This window comes from Lithobates pipiens, unplaced genomic scaffold (genome assembly GCF_037356315.1).
Source record: "Lithobates pipiens isolate NorthernLeopardFrog02 unplaced genomic scaffold, aLitPip1_a1.2 Scaffold_10, whole genome shotgun sequence".
Taxonomy (NCBI): Eukaryota; Metazoa; Chordata; class Amphibia; order Anura; family Ranidae; genus Lithobates; species Lithobates pipiens.
The window spans coordinates 205,710,417-205,731,954 of NW_027507686.1; the positions used below are offsets into that span (position 1 = coordinate 205,710,417).

Genomic DNA, 21,538 nt, shown 5'->3' on the forward strand with positions numbered 1-21,538 from the left:
AGAGAAGCCTGAGAGCAATAGAATGTACTATACATTTATGAGTTAAGAATACATACTTAAATAGAATTTTCTTTTTTTAAACCAGAGTTTAATGTCACTTCAACTCTACAGCATCTACCAAAAACAAATATAAATGTTTAATTACTGATTAAGTGTCTGTATACTTTCCAGTAATCCTTTAGTCCATTTTATTTGCTACAAAATGTTACCATTCTTGAAAGAGTTATCTTGAATGCTAGCACCCCTATCTTGCAGCACTGGTTTCCTTTTTTTGAATCCTAACCTGGATGCTACCTACATGGAGTTTGCATGTTCCCCTTGTGCTTACATGAGTTTCCTCTGGGTACTCCAGGTTTCTTGCCACACTCCAAAGACATGTTTGTAGGCTAATTGGCTCCTGCCTAAAGCTGGGCACACGGGCCAAAAATCGGCTGAAAAATGGTCAGTTCAGGAGGAACCAACCTTTGGCCTGTGTGTACAGATATCTGTTCTGCAGAAGCTGTTCTTACGACCGCCTTCTGTCAAAACGGGCATGCTAAAAAACCAGCATCCAACCGTCATCCGAACAGCACTGGCAGCCATTGATCGGTGTCTTCTGGCTGGGGGGAGGGGAGTAGTCCCTCTGTCAGAACACAATAGCACAGTGGGGGAGATTGCCACACTAACATCGCTTGTGTCAGTATGGTGATCTGTCCGTTTTTTTTTTTTTTCGTTCAGCCCGTTTAATTGTACGGAAAAAAAAAAATTATAGTGTGTACCTAGCATAAATTGTCCCTGGTAAGTATGAATGTGAGATAAGAACCTTAGATTGTAAGATCCTGCAGGGCAGGGCCGTGTCACAGAACATGTAAAGCACTGCGTAAAAACTTGGGGTTATATACTGTAAATATCTGTAATAAAGAAAAAAAATTATAAAGAAATCTCAGCTTTTGTGAAAAGTTAAATTTTGGATTAAATGTCCATTTAATTTACAAACTGACATAAAAATCGATGTAAGATTGGTATTCAGAACAAGAAGAATATATACAAAATCTCAATAGCATTTCATCTTTATTGTATCCCATGTAGGTAAATCCTGCAGAACATAATGAAAAAAATATAAAAGCTGTTTTGAAACAAAAGCCTTTCAAGGATGAATAGATCCTGGCTTTTCAGTGCCAGGGAGCCAGCAGGTTTATTGTGGTAGGGCTCTCTACAAGGTGACAACTTACACTTTCTAAGCCTTTGGCTGTTTCAAGCTTCCATCTGTTGCTCTTTTTATATTCCATTTTTCCAAGTGTCTGAGCTATTCTCTAGGTAGATCATTCTTGGGTTTCAGTGTGTCTCGTCAACATAAACCAAGAGTCTGCTTATGAAAATCCAGTCCTTAAACTGGCCTGATTTATATTATGCTTTCAGCTACGGCTTGAAGATCTCTTTTCTTTTCTGCTGAGTTTGACTTTTCTTGGGTTCTAAGTTTCCGACTCTCAGTCTGCTCTGTGGCATATCAATGTAGAAAGTTTTGTGAGAGTTACTCAAGGTTTTTCTGTTGACTTTAGAGGTGTGGCTTAGCTTTTGAGAAAATGCTTTCTTTATGAACGGCAAGGTGTCCTCATAGCAGGTTTGAGGGCCTTTGTACTGAAGGACTACAGGATGGACTTTTGGGGTCCTCAAACGGTCACTTTTTGTCATACTCTTCTTCATTGTATATGATACGCAGACTCCATCATGGACTGTTTTCTTTCCAGTTTCAAAGTTATTGACGCCATCTTGGCATTTGTTCTTTAGCATTAGTGCATTTAAGTCATTTAATTGCAAATTATAACTTGTGCAAAGCCTCCATTGCTGGATCTTGTTGACCTTAATGAAGTTGGAATAGGAATGGTCAGGGTGCTGGCTTTGTACAACTGCCTCAATCCTTCTCTTAAGAAAACTTGTCATGGGTGTCACACATGGGGCAGCTGGTGGATCCCAATCTTTTTGGAGTCTTTCAAAAACATTTTTCTGTGCTTTGTGGTACCACCATGGATCTTTCATAACTGGAGTGCATAGGAACCTGTAAATAAATGTATAGCTTGTTAAATGCATAAATGAGTTAGTGCTAAATTTTAATCCTTAAAATCCAAGTCAGTACTCTTGTATAACATCAAGTGCATAAGTAATGTGTACATGGAACACTTCTAAGTAGGGTTGCACCAATGCTGGTATCGGTATCAGTGCCGATACTAAGCATTTGCACGAGTATCGGTGCTCATGCAAATGCTCCGATACCTGAAACCAATACTATCTGACTCGGTTCTTTCATTTGTCAGCGGGATTCCCCTACTGACAGTTGAAATGTAAAAAAAAGCTGCCAATTTTCAGTTGTTAAGGAGCGAGGCTGCGGTGTGCTTAACCGATGAATCAGCTGTCAGTGGGTTTCCCCTGTTGAAGTGTAAAGAAAGTTCCGGTGATGTGTCGAATACTGTCCCCCTTTGGATAGTGTCCGCCCTGTACTGGGCAGTACAGAGGACAAGGAGACGCCGAAGGTTTCCGAAGATGAACGCCGCCTGCACAGTGATTCCAGGTTTAAGCCCAACCATCCAAGTGGACATAGGGTTAGAATGAAAAAGTAGCCGAGTGAAGCGAGACCGTGCCCGAAACGTGGCGAGCGGCCCTGTACTATGTGCTACCGTATGTCCACTTGGATGGTGGGGCTTGCACCTGTACTCAGTGCGCAGGCGATATTCTTCTTCTGAGACTTCGGAGTCTCCTTGTCCTCCGTACTGTGCAAGCCCTGCACCTGCGCCATACAGGGCGGACACTATCCGATGGCCGGACAGTTTTTGGCAGAACACCGGCAATTGGAGCTGTCAAAAAAAAAAAAAAGCAGCAGCTTTATCAACAACACTGCTCAGCTGCTGAAACAGATAGATATGAGGAAACATTGTTTCTTTTTATCTATCCTTCTGTTTTTTGTTAATTTACAGATAAAAGGGATGAACTTGAGTCAGTTTAAAGCAACCTGTCAAGTTATCCTTCTCCATTTATTTTATTTTCCTGCAGATTTTTTATTTATTTTTTTCACTTCGATTTTATAATTATTATTATTAATAATTAAAACTTTTTGTCCAAGATAAATAAAAAAAAACAGCTTTTTGGATACAGAGTAAAAATAAATAATTAATATCAATAAACTGTTATAAATTGTCATACAAATATATATTTGAAATCAAATATTTACTATTTCTTGGCAATAACATGGTGTGGCTGAGGGGCGTGTCAAGCCCCTCCAGTCTATGTCTTAGAATAGAATAACAGGGAGGTGAAGCCTCCATCAATCAAGATGTAATATCCCACCCCCATTATATTTAGCTGGTTAGTGGGCGTGGAGGAGGAGGGAGGGCTTGGGCTGTTATTTACCAGAGTGTAAATGCTTGGAATAAATGTCCAGCAGAGGTAGTGAGCCAGTCAAAAGTAAACAGAAACAAAAAAACAAGTAGACTCACTGGACTACTCAGTCTTTTTTCTGGCATCACTTCTCTATGTTTCTCTGTTTCTATATGCTCACATGTGTGACTCTATAGTCACATGGGCTGCTCAGATGTGATAGGGAGGGTAGAAATACACTGAAAACTGAGCATGTACACTATCTGTCAAATTTGGTCTGCAAAATTCCCAACTACAGTGGGGACATGGATGTGATGGGACGGGAGATAGAGAACAGCAGAATCAGCCAGTTTTTTTGCAGAATACAGAAAACTAATCCCGTAGTGACTCAGGGGCGGATCCAGAGTATAGTCTCGGGAGGGGCACTGCCAGAAAATAAGGTGTTGCTTACAGAACTGTATTTAACGTATCATACAGTCCTGATTGGCCAGAGGGGGAGCCAATTAGCTGGCCCGGCAGAATCGATGTCCGCTGGCCACCCCTGATCACTCCCCACAAAGATAGAATGCTAAATGTAAACAAGGCAAACCGCCGTTCTGTCAGAGATGAACAGAGTGATCTTGGTTTCTTGCTTAACAAGAACATGGATCACTCTGTTCATCTAGTGAATCCATTCCCCACAAATTTAGCAAGCACCCCCTAGAGACACACTTAACTCTTTGATTTCCCCTGATGTTAACCTTTTCCCTGCCAGTGTCATTAGTACAGTGACAGTGCATATTTTTAGCACTGATCACTGTATTGTCACTAGTTCCACAAAAAGTGTCAGAAGTGTCAGTTAGGTGTCCGATCTGTCCATCACAATGCTGCAGTCCCACTAAAATTCACAGATTGCCGACATTACTAATAATAAATAAATAAATAAAAATGCCATAAATCTATCTCCTATTTTGTAGACAAGATAACTTTTGTGCAAACCAATTAAAGTGGTTCTGCACCTTTAAAAAAAAATATTAAAAGCCAGCAGCTACAAATATTGCAGCTGCTGACTTTTAATAAATTGACACTTAGCTGTCCCAGGGTCCAGCGATGTCGGCGGCAGATGACGAGCAATCGTTCGTCTCTCTGCTGCCCCGCCGCCATCCTCTGTCGGGGAATCGGGAAGTGAAGCATTGCGGCTTCACTGCCCGGTTCCCTACTGCACATGCGCGAGTCGCGCTGCGCGTGTCTGCTGGTCCCCGCTGTGTCCTGGGAACTGTGTGTTTCCCAGAACACAACGGGGGGCGGGGCATCTGCGGCGGTCTGCGGTGGTCTTGTCCCGGAAGTGGGTGCAGATACCTGGATTATCCAGGTAACTGCACCCCCCTCCCCACTGAAAGGTGGCGACTGTGGCACCGGAGGGGGGGGGGGATCAGATGAGCGGAACTTCCATTTCAGGGTGGAGGACCGCTTTAATATACACTTATTGGGATTTTTTTTTTTTTTTTACCAAAAATATGTAGCAGATTACATATTGGCCAAAATTGATGAAGACATTTTTTTAAAGCAGAAAGTAAAAATATTAATGTGTACAAAATACATATAAGTAAAACTAAAAGGGGATTGAGTCTATAGATTAATCCTGGCAGTTGAATGTGGAGTCAACTGGATGACATCATTGGAACATCAGAGGGAAACGGTTGAGGGGAGTAAGTGTGGAAAATGACCACCACCGACAACAACAAGGCTTACCGGAGTTAATGGACTCCAAAGGGCATACGCCTCCTGAGTCGTCAAGGCTTATGGTGAAGCTCCGAAGGTGGTTACATCAGCAGATAGACTAGGCCATCAGAATTGTTGGGAAATGGCCCAAAAGAGTTGATTCTTCCCAGGGTGGCCAGCAGCCTTGTGAGAATGGTAAGTCTGGAGCGCGGAAGTACGGAGACTCTCCAGGACAAAGCAGCGGTCACAAGGTTTATCAGGAGAAGCATGGACCTGAGTAGCAAGAATTTTGTCACCCAAAGGAGAAGTGAAACTGGTGCGAACCGTAGCCAGAATGCGTTCAGGAGGAATCACAGGGACCGGAAACCACTCCATCTTGGAAGTGGAGGAAAATTGTCGTAGCAAAGCATCAGCCCTTACATTCTTAGTACCAGCTAAACATGAGACAATGTAATTGAAACTTGACAAGAAAAGAGCCCATTGCACCGTTCTGGGAGAGAGGCGGTTAGCGTCAGGCAAGAATGTGAGATTCTTATGGTCAGTAAGAATGAGAACCAGCACAGTGGTACCTTTGAGGAGATGTCCCTTATTCTTTCAGGACTAAAATGATCGCTAACAGCTCTCTGTCCCCAATCTCGTAATTGCACTCCGCAGACAATTTCTTGGAAAAGTAACCACAAGTATGCATAGCGAACTCAGAGGTAGGACATTGAAGTAGAAGGGTGCCAACTCCAGTTTCAGAAGCATCAACTACAAGGATAAAAGGTAACTTAGGATCAGGCATGTGCCAACACAGGAGCAGAAACAAAGGCAGCCTTGAGACTCTCAAAGGCCTTAATGGACTCCGTGGGTTACTGTCCTTTCTGGTCATATCAGTCAGGGCTTGACCAGAGACGAGAAGTTATGAATGCAGTTTCGATAATAGTTGGCAGACATAAACCCATCGGTTGGGGCCAGGTCTGGTGCAAGGATTTTTGACACCCTAAGCGAAACCTAATTTTTCAGCCCCCATTGGCTCCACCCCTGACTCCACCCACTTTGCCCTGCCCATGTGACAGGAGGTGGCATTATACAGAAAGCATTGGCTCTGCTTTCTCTAGCACTGGCTCCAGTGCTGCACTGCGCCTATAATTGCACTACTGGTCGGATGGAGCAGCTGCTTGAGACTGAGTTATCTACATGCTGCAGCATGCAAACGCGGAGGGAAACCAGTGGCCGGGCACCTCTAGGCAGCAGTGCGCCCTAGGCGGTTGCCTAATTTGTCTAGTGGTAGCACCGGCCCTGGTTGGGGCCACTGTAGGACTGCTGAAAGTTTCCCTGGGTCCATCAAAAAAACAGCAGTGGAAATGACAAGAATTTAACCTGTTCACAATGGAATTCGCACTTCTCCAATTTACAATAGAGATGGTTCTCTCTTAGTTTCTGAAGCACACGACAGACATCTGTGTGGTGGCTCTCCAGGGACTTGGAAATATTGAGGATATCGTTGAGCTAAATCACCACACATAACTGCAACAAATCTTGGAGGACATCGTTAATAAATTCCTGTAAAACTGCCGAAGCGTTACAAAGGCCAAATGGCATTACTAACCTTTCCGGGGCTGAAGAGGTTAAGATTGAACAAGACTAAAATGTCAACACAAAAAGGGCAGCATTTTTTATATTTTTTTATAAATAATGGCATACATGTATTCTGCGATTTTACACATTCATTTGTTTTTGTACTTCATTTTATTTAAACACTTTGGTGCTCTGGTGGGGAAGGGCCTCCATGGAGGAGCAATGGAAATGAGTGGGATTTGGGATTTCACTGCAGGCAGCATCACATGACAGTGACACTGACACACAGCCATTGCTTCATCCTATGTTCACACCACACTGGAGTGTGAAAAAGATGGAGAGAGGTGGGTAGAGCCAACACTCATTAGGCGCAAAGGAAGAAGGCTCCACTCTGAATGCTGGGGCTCTTCTCCTCCTCCTCAGCAGCGGTTCCAATGTCACTGGTTGCTAGATGCCAGGTGGCACAGGTGCTAGAAACCAGTGCAGAGAACAGTAGAGGCCAAGCCAGCGTCACAGCTCCACCCAGCTCCTCCCTCCATCTTCTAGAGCAGGGGTGGCCAACCAGACGAAGACCAAGAGCCACATTTTTTACCGAGTTACCGCAAAGAGCCACATCATACGCATGGGCACACATGAACATCACCCCATCCCTTCCTCATACACACATACTTTTGCTCAGCTGGATTTATTGTAAATGTCACACACTGTTTTAACACTACAAAGACCACAGGTCAGTAATCTTCCTTTGAAAGTACATCCATGTGACAGAAGACAGCAGCTCATCTAATTTCCAAAATACAAATTGTCTTACAAACAGTGAACTGGTCAGGATAACAATAAATAGTTAATGGGTCTTCTAGCCTGAACTAGCAGTAAATTCTTCCAAAAAACATCACAGAAAGCATGCAGCACACACAGAGCTCTGGATAAATAAGTGAAAAGAAGCTGCCTATGTATTCAAATGTGGCGGGCTGGGGACACTACATGCTGATTGGCTGTTGATGTGTGGGAGGAGCGGAGGAGTGCAGAGACTCGGGCTGCCTGTCACCGCAATGAAACAGCCCGAACCAGCCCGAACGCAAGAGCCGCAGGAAACCGATCAAAGAGCTGCATGCGGCTCGAGAGCCGCGGGTTGGCCACCCCTGTTCTAGAGGTTCCAGCGTGGCGTGAAGACAACTGATGCTGATGATAATGATGTGAGAGAGAGACTGTCAGTAATATTTTTGGGGGTGGGCAATTGCCCCCCCCCCGGATCCACCCCTGTAGTGACTGAGTGAGTATGAACAGCATGTAATACAGAATTTATTGATAGTTTTTAAGGATGTGAACACTTTAAGGCAGCCAGTCCCCGGTGAAACTCACCAGCCCAACCCTCCATCTACTCTGTGTCCCTGATCATATAGTCTCTTGGGAAATGGGACATGCAAGACTGCAGGACCAGGGAGGGACACATTATTCTCACCTAGGAAATAATGGTGGTGGGGTGGAGAGAGAATTTTTTAAAAGTAAAAAAAACAGAAGAAAACAACATTTCTGATTACAGGCAAGGAGGAGTGGAAGGGAACAAACCTTTTGGTAGTGAAGGTCTGATTTTATTACCGTTTCATTATTAATCATATCTAAATTAATGAGTTTCTAAAGTCTAAACATTTTTTTTACCTTAATGCATTCCTTGTATTAAGGTAAAAAAATGTTTACACATCAACTTCGTTGAAGTTTTAAAAGTCAAGTGAAATATAATGAGAGGTATCCTTTTGTACTACACAAGGGCGTTTCTGGTAGTGGTAAAGTTTAAAGTAGCATCTAGCATCATAGAGATTTTTTCATGGTGAGTGCATGCATGTTCCAGGGTCAAGCATCTCACCTTGCTACAAAGGTAAAGTTTGGTCACTGGGGCAGAGGAGACTTAGGAAATGCTTCCTCTTGCATGCAGCAGTGTAATGACATTATCCTAGCCTTAGCAAAACAACTTGGCTGGAACTCACAGACTGTTTTTTAAAGTATATCCAAGTCCAAAAACAAAAATTTGAAACAAAGCAGTTTATTGAACTTCAGATGTGTTTTCTGCATTATTTTTTTTTGATTGTTTTTTTTTTTTTTTTTGCTTAGGGTTTTTCCTCTTTATTTTCACCTGATAATCCTGGGAATAACACACTTCCTGTCCCTGGATGGCTACTCTCACTCCTCCACTGTATCTATGAGGGAGCCATAGTTGTCATCCAGGCTGCTCTCTCGATTCATGACTACAATAAATATAAATTGAAAACGAATGCAGACATCATTTTTAGGGACAGGTAAGGTGCAAAATATTACTTTTTCAGTTTTGGGTTTAGATACCCTTTAATGATGAAAGGTAGAGCTTTTTAGAATAAATATACTGATGCTGTATACTGTGTCATGCCATAGGTGTACGTTACACAGGAGATAGTAGGCGGATGTGGAATATTCAGCTTGCAGTAATTTAAGTTCAAAAATGCTATTTAGATACATACCTCACCCCTGCATTTGTATCATTGGAACAGTTTTTACTTTGAAATACATCATACCACACACTAGATGGCACTACACCATTTTAATACATCCATTCTTCTATATTACACTACACAAGACCTAAAAATGTATGTGAAAAGATATTTTAAGGATGTTTGCTAATTTGCTAACAGAGTGCTCATATTCAACTATTAAAAATAATTATATTTCTCAAATGTTCTATTTGGACATATGTGCTGATGAAAGGAACATAAATAATTGTTACACAGAGATTAGCACAAACATGACAATAACTATTAATATATATACAGTATCTCACAAAAGTAAGTACACCCCTCACATTTTTGTAAACATTTTTATTATATCTTTTCATGTGACAACACTGGTGAAATGACATTTTGCTACAATGTAAAGTAGTGAGTGTACAGCTTGTATAACAGTGTCAATTTGCTGTCCCCTCAAAATAACTCAACACACAGACATTAATGTCGAAACCGCTGGCAACCAAAGTGAGTATGCCCCTAAGTTAAAATGTCCAAATTGGGCCCAATTAGCCATTTTCCCTCATGTGACTCATAAGTGTTACAAGGTTTAAGGTGTGACTGGGGAGCAGGTGTGTTAAATTTGGTTAAATTTGGTGTTATCACTCTCACTCTCTCATAAGGGTCACTAGAAGTTCAATATGGAACCTCATGACAAAGAACTCCCTGAAGGTCTGAAAAAAATAATTGTTGCTCTACATAAAGATGGCCTAGGCCAGTGATGGCGAACCTTGGCACCCCAGATGTTTAGGAACTACATTTCCCATGAGGCTCATGCACTCTGCAGTGTAGTTGAGCATCATGGGAAATGTAGTTCCAAAACATCTGGGGTGCCAAGGTTCGCCATCACTGGCCTAGGCTATAAGAAGATTGCCAAGACCCTGAAACTGAAATGCAGCTGTTTTGGCTAAATTTATATCTCACTTAAATGATTAAGGATACAAGAAATAAGTAATTAAACCTTTGTCTATATAAGAATAAAAACGAACGATAACAGCACGAAAAGATAAACAATGACATTTATTTATACAGAAAAGAAACTTTAGAATAATTAGAACTTATCATATAACTCAAGTGATGTTACAGGTACAGTGTTGCTTAGGCTGCAAAGATAATTTAGGCCATATGGTTACAATAGACATACACTATCAATAGGGTTATCAATATTTCAAGACAAGTCCTAGGGAAGAAATAGGTTAGAGATAGAAATAAGTTAGAGATATAAGTATACGTTACACAGACATCCTGTCGTCCCGATGGTCTGGAACTGAACAGGCCATCAGCTAACTCTCGCCCTATTTTATATGCATTCTCGGCCAATCAGAAGATGGAACGTACCCATTGGCTCTGAGTTTGCATCAACCTCTGATTGGCTGATTCTGAAGTCTAAATGCTGATTGGTTCTAGTTGGCTCACACCGATTGGTTCTAGTTGGCTCACACTCTGGCTAATTCTGGAGCTCCCTGAAATGTCCATGTTTCAGGTCTGAACTTCCAGTGCCACTCAGTCTATTAATTAATGAACCACCTCCTTTGAAGCCCAAACAGTTCCGAAATTAGCATGTTAATGTCCCCGGGGGAGATGGAGCCTCAATGTCTGCAAAGATGATTGGTAACACAAAAGGGGAATTCACCTAACACCTGGGGACATTCAATGGTTCCCATGAGATAGGAGACATTTCTGTATTTCTAAAAGGTAATCTTATCCTGATATCTTCCAGTAAAAACCTCTGCCCACATACACACATAAACCTGAAAATATTAAGTCATACATTCCTATATATATATATATATATATATATATATATATATATATATATATATATATATATATATATATATATATAAAACGAGGCATGGAAATTTAATTAGAAAGTCTTCAGAATGGTTTCCTTTAAGCTCCTTGCTATAAATATTATATTTCAAGATCTCCACCACACAGTGCGGTGGTCAAGACCATACAGCGGTTTAATAGGACAGGTTCCACTCAGAACAGGCCTCACTATAGTCAGCCAAAGAAGTTGAGTGCACGTGCTCAGCGTCATATGACAAGCTGTGACAGCACGAGGAAAGGAAAACCGATAACCAGCAAGTGTGTTTACATCATGATCAGCTGTGATTGGACACAGCTGATCACGTGGTAAAGGGCTGCTGTGATTGGCCTTTGCCCTGAACTGTGACTGTACTAAGGACACAGCAATCAAAGAGTGTGCCGGGTGTGTGTGTGGTTCTGAGAGGACCTCAACAGATGCTATCCCAGAACTGAACAACCGTGCTGTAGCTTTCAAGTATAGTCTGCAATTGGTTAACCACTTCCCAAGAAATTACGTGAAGCCTGCAACCCCTGTACCATTTTTTAGAGCTGTCAGTCGGCTTTCTGGTGATAACAACCGATGCAGCAGCAGCAGTCACTCATTCGTTGTCACAAGAAATGGGAGTGGACGTCCCCCCTTCCGCCACTCTACCCGGGTCTCTTGTCAGTCCAAGAGAACCAAGCGACCAGTCGGCATGTCCGCCGGCTAGCCGAAGTCTCGAACAAAGCCGGAATCAGAATTAAACACGTTTGAAAAATCGCTGCGTGTGACATAAAAAGTTGCAACATCTGCCATTTTATTCCCTAGGCTCTCTGCTAAAAAAAAACATATATAATGTTTTGGGGTTCTGAGTCATTTTCTAGAAAAAAAAAATTATAATTTTTACATATAGGAGCGAAGTGCCAGAATTGGTCCGAATGGGAAGTGGTTAAAATCAAGGCTCGAACTACCATCTTATCAACCTGTCATTTACAAATAGTTTTTTTCTGCCTTTTGAAGCAGAACCACTCAGCTTATAATGAAAGGTATTGTTCAAAGAAGTAATCAGCGCCTGAATTCAGCCCCTGCTCCTCCTGTGCTTACATAGGAGGGCCGCTGCCAGCTCTTTGTCAAACACTCCATTTGTATAAACCACAAGACATTCCGGTACAAGAGGACAATCTGTGTTTTCATTCATGATGGATAGACTATGGGATCTGACTGCATCCCAGCAACAATATGTTTCTTCAGCTGCTTTCTGTAGAGCTAGTAATGGACAAGTAAATAGAACTGGACTATAGGTTAATCACCGGACATATTGACAAATGATTGTTTGCTTTGTTTGCAGAGCAGAACATATTCTTATCTGAATAAGGTCATAATCCTGCTGTGTATTACTGTAAAACCCTTTCAAAAATAGATTTGAATGACATTTTGTTTACTGATGCACTGTGCATCACGAACAATCGATTTTTGTAAAAATCAAATACTTCTTTTCACTTTTGTTTTTTTATTCCGTTGTTGTATGTTAGCACTGCGGGTCTACTGGAGCCTTTTTGAAGCCACTTCATGTCCACATGCACTCCAGCAATGGTCGCATGCCATTTCTCGTGGTGGGTTTCCTGATGGTGACAACAGTGGACCATGCCTACATAATGTGTGTTGAAATGGCCATTTGTAGTCTCCATCAGAAGCCCAATAAAATGGTTTACATTACAGGAGTACAACTGGGAGACAGGGACAGAGTGTTGTCACCCTGAAACAAGAATTGCCTGAACAAGGACCTTTAACCACTTGCCGCCCGCCCTATTACAAATTGACGGTGGCAAAGTGGTTTCATAATCCTGATCGGACGTCATATGACGTGATCAGGATTATGAGCCGCTGCGCGCCCCCGGGGGCACGCATCGCGGCGATTGTTGTTGCGGGGTGTCAGTCTGACACCCGGCAACTACGATCTTGGTAAAGAGTCTCAGACGGAGACTCTTTACCAAGTGATCAGCCGTGTCCAATCATGGCTGATCACAGTGTAAATAGGAAGAGCCGGTGATCGGTAATCCTCCCTAGACCACCAGGGATGCCAGTCAGCACAATGGATGCCAATCAGTGCCCATAATGGATGCCAATCAGTGCCCACAATGGGCATCACTTATTGGCATGCATTATTGTTTGGCACTGATTGGCATCCATTAGTACAGTATAACACCAATGCTGCCTATCAGTGCCCACCTGTGCCGCCTATCAGTGCCCACCTGTGCCGCCTATCAGTGCCCACCCATGCCCATCTGTGCTGCCTATCCATGCCCATTTGTGCCGCCTATCCATGCCCATCTGTGCCGCCCATCCATGCCCATCCGTGCCAGCTATCAGTGCCAATTTGTGCCTCCTATCAGTGTCCATCCGTGTCGCCCATCCGTGTCGCCCATCCGTGTCGCCCGTCAGTGCCGCCTATCAGTGTCCATCAATGCCACCTCATCAGTGCCACTTCATTGGTGCCACATTATTGGTGCCCATCAGTGCTGCCTTATCAGTGCCCATCAGTGTAGCCCCATCAGTGCCCATCAGTGAAGGAGAAAACGTACTTATTTACAAAGTTTTGAAACTGAAACAAAAAAAAATTTTTTTTTTCAAAATTTTCGGTATTTTTTTATTTGTAGCGCAAAAAATAAAAACCGTAGAGGTGATCAAATACCACCAAAAGAAAGCTCTATTTGTGGGAAAAAAATGATAAAAATTTAATTTGGGTACAGTGTAGCATGACCGCGCAATTGTCATTCAAAGTGCGACAGCGCTGAAAGCTCAAAATTGGTCTGGGCAGGAAGGTGTTTAAGTGCCTGGTATTGAAGTGGTTAACCTGGTATCATTTTAATGAAAGTTACATAATGAAAAAATATTAAAATTACATTTACTTGTCTGAGTGGTGATCTAATCCTTTGTTTTACATAAGGTTGCCACCTTTTCTTTAAGCCAAACCCAAACTCTTTAGTGGCACAGGGCAGTTTTTTTTCTGCATACACCCCCATGCGAACAGGCAAAAAATGAGTGCGAACCTCTTTAAAGTCTAGGACACGAACGTGAAAAATCAAAAGTGTTCATTATAAAGGCTTATATGCAAGTTATTGACATAAAAAGTGTTTGGGGACATGTATCAATGCAAAAAAAACTTTTAAAAGTTTCCATTTTTTCGGAAGCAGTGATTTTAATAAAGTGAAACAATAAAAATGAAATATTCCTTTAAATATCGTGCCTGGGGGGTGTGCTTACTGTAAAGTAGCACATCTTTCCCATGTTTATAACAGTACCACAGCAAAATGACATTTCTAAAGGAAAAAATGTCATTCAAAACTGCTCCCGGCTGTAATGTATTGTTGGATCCCGGCAATATATATAAAAATGCCAAAAATACCCCCAAAAAAAATGGTGTGGATGTCCAACCCCCCCCCCCCAAAAAAAAAATCCATACCAGGACCTTTAGGCCTGGTTTGGATATTAAGGGGAACCCCGCACCCAATTTTTTTTTTAAATGGCGTGGGGGTCCCCCAGACACTATATACTCTGAACAGCAGTATATATACTATACGGCCTGCCCTATATACACGCTGCAGATCATTGGGCCTTAGGTGTTGGTGGTGCCAGAACACTGTAAGCCCTCACAGTTACTCTTGTCGGGCGAGGTCCTGTCATGCTTCTTTTCTTTTGTTTACAGAGTGACACAATTTTTTTTTTCTTTAAAACATTGTAAAAATAAAAAGGTAAAATAAGTAAGAAAAATGTATTTTTTAAACCCGTCCTTTCCCGCCGAGCTTGCATGCAGAAGCAAACGCATACGTGAGCAGCGCCCGCATATGAAAATGGTATTCAAACCACACATGTAAGGTATCGCCACGATCGTTAGAGCGAGAGCAATAATTCTAGCCCCAGACCTCCTCTGTAACTCAAAACATGCAACCTGTAGAATCTTTTAAACTATGGAGATTTTTAAGGGTAAAAGTTTGTTGCCATTACACGAGCGGGCACAATTTTGAAGTGTGACATGTTGGGTATCAATTTACTCTGTGTAACATTATCTTTCACAATATAAAATAAAAAAAATTGGGCTAACTTTACTGTTGATTTATTTTTTAATTCAAAAAAAGTGTATTTTTTGCAAAAAAAGTGTGCTTGTAATGTATTGCAACGACCGCCATTTTATATATATAATGTCCCAGCCCCTTACCATGTGATCAGCTGTCAGCCAATGACAGCTGATCACATGATGTAAACAAAAGCTCTGTAATCGTTTTTTTTTTCTCTGCACTCTGACAGCGTGAGAAGAAAAAAAAAGTCGGTCACCGGCTTATGTTAAAGGGACATTGGTCCCGAAAAGGAAGGAACACAGGCACCTCATCTGTGCCAATCAGTACCCCCTGCCAGTGCCACCTGTTTTTGCCACCTGCCAGTGCCTACAGTGCCCACCAGTGCCACCTAGCAATGCCCACAAGTGCCACCTATCAACGCCCACAAGTGCCACCTATCAATGCTCACCAGTGGTGCCAATCAGTGCCACCTATGAGTGTAAGCAATCAGTGCCCATCACTGCCACCCATCAGTGCCCATCACTGCCACCTATCAGTGCCCATCTGCCACCTCATCAGCATATATCAATGAAGGAGAAAAATTACCTGTTTTTATGAATTTTAAATTCGGTCTTTTTAATTTTTTTTAACAAAAAATAAAAACCACAGAGGTGATCAAATACCACCAAAAGAAAGCTCTATTTGTGGGGAAAAATTTGTGTACAGTGTTGTATGACTGCGCAATTGCCATTCAAATTGCATCAGCACTGAAAGCTAAAAATTGGTCTGGACAGGAGGGGGGTTTAAGTGCCCAGAAAGCAAGTGGTTAAAGTGTCATATTGTGCTTTATTTACCATTTAGTGTGCCTCTGCTCTTTGGGATATTCTTAAGCCGCGTACACACGGGCGGACTGTATGGCCAACTTAGTCCGTCAGACAATCCGACGGACAGTCCGTCCTACTTTCGAATGAATGGACTTGACCACACACGATGAACAAACAGTCCGTCGAAAGCTTGCGCGATGACGTGTACAGCACATACGACGGGACTAGAAATAGGACGTCCAATACACAGCAATGCAACCTTTCGCCGTGTAAATCCTTTCTGAGCATGCGCCATACTTAGTCCGTCCAACTAGCCTACTCACGAGCGGACTGTCCGCTGAAACCAAAGTTGGACGGACAATATTACGGAAATTCCGAAATACTTAGTCCGCCAGACTGCACGCTGAAAAAGTCCGCTGAAGCCCACACACGAGCGGACTGTCCGCTGAAATGTGTTTCGACGGACTAAGTTGGCCAGACAGTCCGCCCGTGTGTACGCGGCTTTAGGTTTGGAATCCCCTGAAAGCAGCTTGAATATACGATTGAGAACTATATTGCTCTTAAATCTCAGTTATTGCTCTCTAGTTGATTACTTGAATATATATTGTTATTGTCTGTTATTCTTCCACAGAAATATTGCAGTAAAGACAATTTCTGTGTTTTATCATAACGTGTGTGTTTCTCATTGGTCATTGCACTTACACTATTGCCAGGTGTGCCAGAGTGGCCTGAGGCTGTTAGTAGGGTTGAGAGGCAGAGTAACGGACAATATATACTTAACCACTTGCGGCCCACCATAGAACAAAATGATGGCGGCAAAGTGGTTTCAAAGTGGTATCGGACGTCATATGATGTACAGCAGGATAACACCCACTGCCCACCGGGGGGGTCACGCATCATGGCGATCGGTGGTGTGATGTGTCAGTCTGACACACCACAAAACCAATCTAGGTAAAGAGTCTCTGATGGAGACTCTTTACCACGTGATCAGCCATGTCCAATCACGGCTGATCATAGTGTAAACAGGAAGAACTGTTGATCGGCTTTTCCTCACTCGCATTTGTCAGTAGAGGAGAGCCGATCAGCTGATCCACTGACAGAGGGCTCTGTACTGGTTGATTATCAGTGCAGCCCCCCCCCCCCCCCTCCCCGGAGGATGCCCACACTGGATCACCAGGGATGCCACTAGGACCACCAGGGATGTCACCACCAGGTATGACCCTAAACCACCAGGGATGAGTGCCCACAATGGGCATCACTGATTGGCAGGCATTATTGATTGGCATCCATCCATACCATCAATTACTGTACATCAGTGCCACATATCGGTGCCCTTCAATGCCCATTCGTGACACCTATCAGTGCCCATCTGTGCTGCCAATCAACCACCAGGGATGTCACCACCAGGTATGACCCTAAACCACCAGGGATGAGTGCCCACAATGGGCATCACTGATTGGCAGGCATTATTGATTGGCATCCATCCATACCATCAATTACTGTACATCAGTGCCACATATCGGTGCCCTTCAATGCCCATTCGTGACACCTATCAGTGCCCATCTGTGCTGCCAATCAGTACCCATCTGTGCCACCTATCTGTGCCCATCCATGCTGCCTATCAGTGCCCATCTGTGCTGCATTTCAGTGCCCATCCGTGCCACCTATGTGTACCCATCAGTGCTGCATATCAGTGCCCATCAGTGCCACCTATCAGTGCCCCATCAGTGCTGCATATTATGCCCATCATCAGTGCCACCTCATCGGTGCCCATCAGTGCCACCTTATCAGTGGCTGTCAGTGCAGCCCCATCAGTGAAGGAGAAAACATACTTATTTACAAAGTTTTGTAACAGAAACAAAAAAAAATTTTTTTTCTAAATTTTCGTTCTTTTTTTTTATTTGTTTAACAGAAAAGAGGTGATCAAATACCACCAAAAGAAAGCTCTATTTGTGGGTACAAATTGATAAAAATTTAGTTGGGTACAGTGTAGCATGACTGTGCAATTGTAATTCAAAGTGCGACAGCGCTGAAAGCTGAAAATTGGTCTGGGCAGGAAGGTGTATAAGGCCCCTTTCACATGGGACGGATACGTAATGATCCGCCCCGTGATGATCCACTTGCTCAGCGGGGATCGCTCCGTTTATCCCCGCTGAGCCGGCGGATGACAGGGTGGTCCCTGCACACTGCAGATCTCCACTCTCCTCTATGGGGGATCGGATGAACACGGACCATCTGTCCATGTTCATCTGATCTGCTCTGCAGACGGATAGAAAAATAGGATTTTCCTCCGTCAGCAGAATCGGACAATAGAGGAGACGGACGATATCGGGTGTCTGTGGATGTTCATCCGCAGACACCCGCTATCCCATAGGGATGCATAGTTTCATAGTTTCATAGTTAGTTAGGTTGAATAAAGACACCAGTTCATCCAGTTCAACCTGAGTGAGTGTCTACAATTTTCCCTATCCCTGTACATCCCTACCCTCAAGGAGCCCACAATCCAAGGTCCCCATTCATATACTAGGGCCAATTTTGGACAGAAGCCAATTAACCTACCTGCATGTCTTTGGAGTGTGGGAGGAAACCGAAGTTCCCGGAGGAAACCCACGCAGGCACAGGGAGAACATGTAAACTCCAGGCAGGTAGTGTCGTGGTTGGGATTTGAACCAGCGACCCTTCTTACTGCTAGGTGAGAGTGCTAACCACTACACCACTGTGCTACACCACTGTGATGCATGTATGTCCGTATTTCCTCCGCAAACAGATGGATGAAATACGGACATAATGTCCGCATGTGTGAAAGGGGCCTAAGTTCTTGGTATTGAAGTGGTTAAGCAGCTACTTTGGGGGTATTGCTATATACAAAATAAATTCACATACATATGTACTCTGTACATAGTTCCCAACTGTCCCTGATTTCGAAGGACTGTCCCTGATTTGGAGCAATGTCCCTCTGTCCCTGTTTCCTCCTCATTTGTCCCTCATTTTGCTCTAATCTGTAAAATTGTATATAAAGTGCACTTTTTATCTTTCGAGAAGTGTTTCCCAGTGCTAAACCTTTCATTAAATTTCTAAAATGCGCCATTTGTACATTTTAAAAGCCAATTTAAAGGAACAGTAGTGGTAAAAAAAAAGTCCTCCTGGATTTAATTAACCATTTTTTTTTAGTTAATTCTCCTTTAAGGGGGTGTGACAGGGGGCGTGTTCTATGCCTATATACATTATTTAGTGGGTGCCCCTATTCCCATCTCAAAATGTTGGGAGATATGTCTGTATCTAAAGGTTTTTAACAAGATTGTAAATCGCTGCATTTTACTAGTTTGTTGAAATTGCCACTTGTCACCATCACAAGTCTAATAACATGGTGACAACACAGGAGCACAACTGGTACACAGGGACCAGAGAGTTGTCACCCTGAAATAGGAAATACTGTACATAAACAAAGACCTACAACCAGGTATTATTTTAATAAGCTACAGATTTTAAAATATATTGAAATTACTTTTGAAATTACATTTACCTATTTGAGTTATGATTTATTCATTTGCTTTACATCCACTTTATGCAATACAAGGAAAAGTGTGCCCATTCGTTAAGTTGGAATTTCAGAAGTCCAAATGGTATGGATAACTCCTGTCTATAAATATAATAGTTATTTTACTATTATATAATTACAGTGTTTTTAAAACATTAAAATTACAATGTAAAATAGGCTGATTGCATTAACATACATATTTATATAAAACATTTTAACAAAACTAGAATCATTTTAATTGTATTTCTTTGCATTTCTCCAGTGTAAACTTACTAAAAAAAAAAAAAAAAACAACACTGATTTTGATTTTCAAAGGGCCCAGGAGTATTTAGTCAAATTTGCAGAATCATTCATTTTATGTTTATGTGCACCTCCTTTTCTCTGTGCAATTTAAATGAAATATAATAAAAACATACCGATAGCACTTTTCCAGGGACTGGTAGTCTTTGGGATTCGCAGTGCGTCGTGCTTGCTCTGTAGAACACTCTGCAGACTGGCTAATTACGTTAGTAAAATGAACTATAGCCAAGCATTGTCAACAAATAAAAACCTGCATGTCCAATTAAACTGCTAGCAACTATCTATCCACCCTTAGCAAACACACTCGATACACACAAAGTCAACTGTGAAATGGTAATTACATTCTGGAGAGGAATGCCAAGACTCGCTCTCAAGTGTGAAAAGTTTTTAGGTTTATTTAAATATCTACTTTTCCTGACTGTTGATTTTTTGTTTATTTTTGTAAAATACAGCTTGGTTCTTAAAATAATAAAATTGTAATTTAATAATTTTTGATTTAATTAGGAACTTCAAGCAGCTATAACAAAACACTAATTAATATGGTTATTTTTATTAAAAGAAAATGAATGTATTTTTAAATACAACTAACATAAAGACCTGAATATTTCTTGATATCAGCTTTTCTTGCACTTCAACATCACTGGGAGAAGGTATGGTAGCATTAGGAACCAACCAGGGCTCTTCTGCGTGCACATGTGCTGGCAGTGACCATGCTGACAGAAGGAGGTAACAGACCATGCAGATGCTGACCTCATTGGGCTGTTGCCCCTTTATTGTCCAGTTAGCAGGCTTGGGGTATGTTCTTGACCAACAGTCAACCAACAAAATCATATTGACCAGTCTGCAGGGTATAGGTAAAGTGGATTTGTACTCCCCAATATTTACCTTTGCTTTAATGGTCTGATGCCCACGAGCTCCCTTTTCCAGCACTGGCATCTTCTCCCTGACTTCTTCCAGATGTTCGTCTTCAGCCATCTGGCCGGTGCTGGATGGCATCACTCCTGCACATGTGCAGCTCAGAGTACATTCTGCAGAAGACTGTGAGCAGACAGGCTGGTTGGTAAGTTGAGCTGGGAGTTTTCTTTGGTTTTGTTTTGCATCCGTTGCCCTTCCATGTGCTCCCTACTGCGAAGGCCAGTTATAGCTGGGGGTAGTGGACATTTGTTTGTACTGTTGGAATACTGGTGAGGGGACGCACTGGACACCTTTGCTGCCATTGTGCTATATGCTGGGTACCCAGTGCATCCCTGTGCCTCTAAGGAGGGGTGGGCTTCCTCCAGGCTAACCTGCCCTCTATCTATCCCTTTTCATGCATATGCTTCTACAATGGAGTCTCTCAAAAATAAGGAATGCAGATAGAACTGTGGTGTCCTGAAGTGGCTCTGCAGCTTACGCATTTATTTGCAAACGTGTGCAAAACCCCTGTTTTTAATGTAAACCAGTGGAGGAAATTTGCACACGTGTGCAAACAAAACTCCAGTGGAGGAACTACCAGGGTCGCAGCAGTTGCACTTGCGACCAGGCCCGGGCATTCTGCCACTGTCGGAGGGCCACTGCTGGGTCACTAGTTTCACAGCTCTGAGCGGAAAGCGTCTCTCATTCAGCTGAGAGCCAACAGTTCTCCCTGCTCCCCACTCCCTCCTCTCTCGAACAGGATGACACAGCTAATCTACTCCTTCTCCCCCCTCCACTCTCCTGTGTGTGCTTTACGGGAAGAAAAGTGTCAAACTAACAAGCTCACACCTCCCATGGTACACATACGGGAGATCGTGGGGGGAGAAGGAGCAGATCGGCTGTGTCATCCTGTGCGAGAGAGGAGGGAGTGGGGAGCAGGGAGAACTGTCGGCTCTGAGCTGTATGAGAGCCGCTCTCCGCTCAGAGCCGCACTG

At 42.7% G+C, this 21,538-nt stretch overlaps 1 protein-coding gene across 1 annotated transcript; it reads right to left on the reverse strand.

Moving 5' to 3' along the window:
- Nucleotides 1-1,033: 1,033 nt before the first annotated feature.
- Nucleotides 1,034-19,860, reverse strand: LOC143942343 (uncharacterized). Its single transcript, XM_077463595.1, has 2 exons — nt 19,766-19,860; nt 1,034-2,035 (listed from the first exon to the last, which is right to left on the reverse strand). The coding sequence occupies exon 2, from the start codon at nt 2,014-2,016 to the stop codon at nt 1,399-1,401; it is 618 nt and encodes a 205-aa protein (XP_077319721.1). The 5' UTR covers nt 2,017-2,035; nt 19,766-19,860; the 3' UTR covers nt 1,034-1,398.
- Between the last annotated feature and the right edge of the window lie 1,678 nt (nt 19,861-21,538).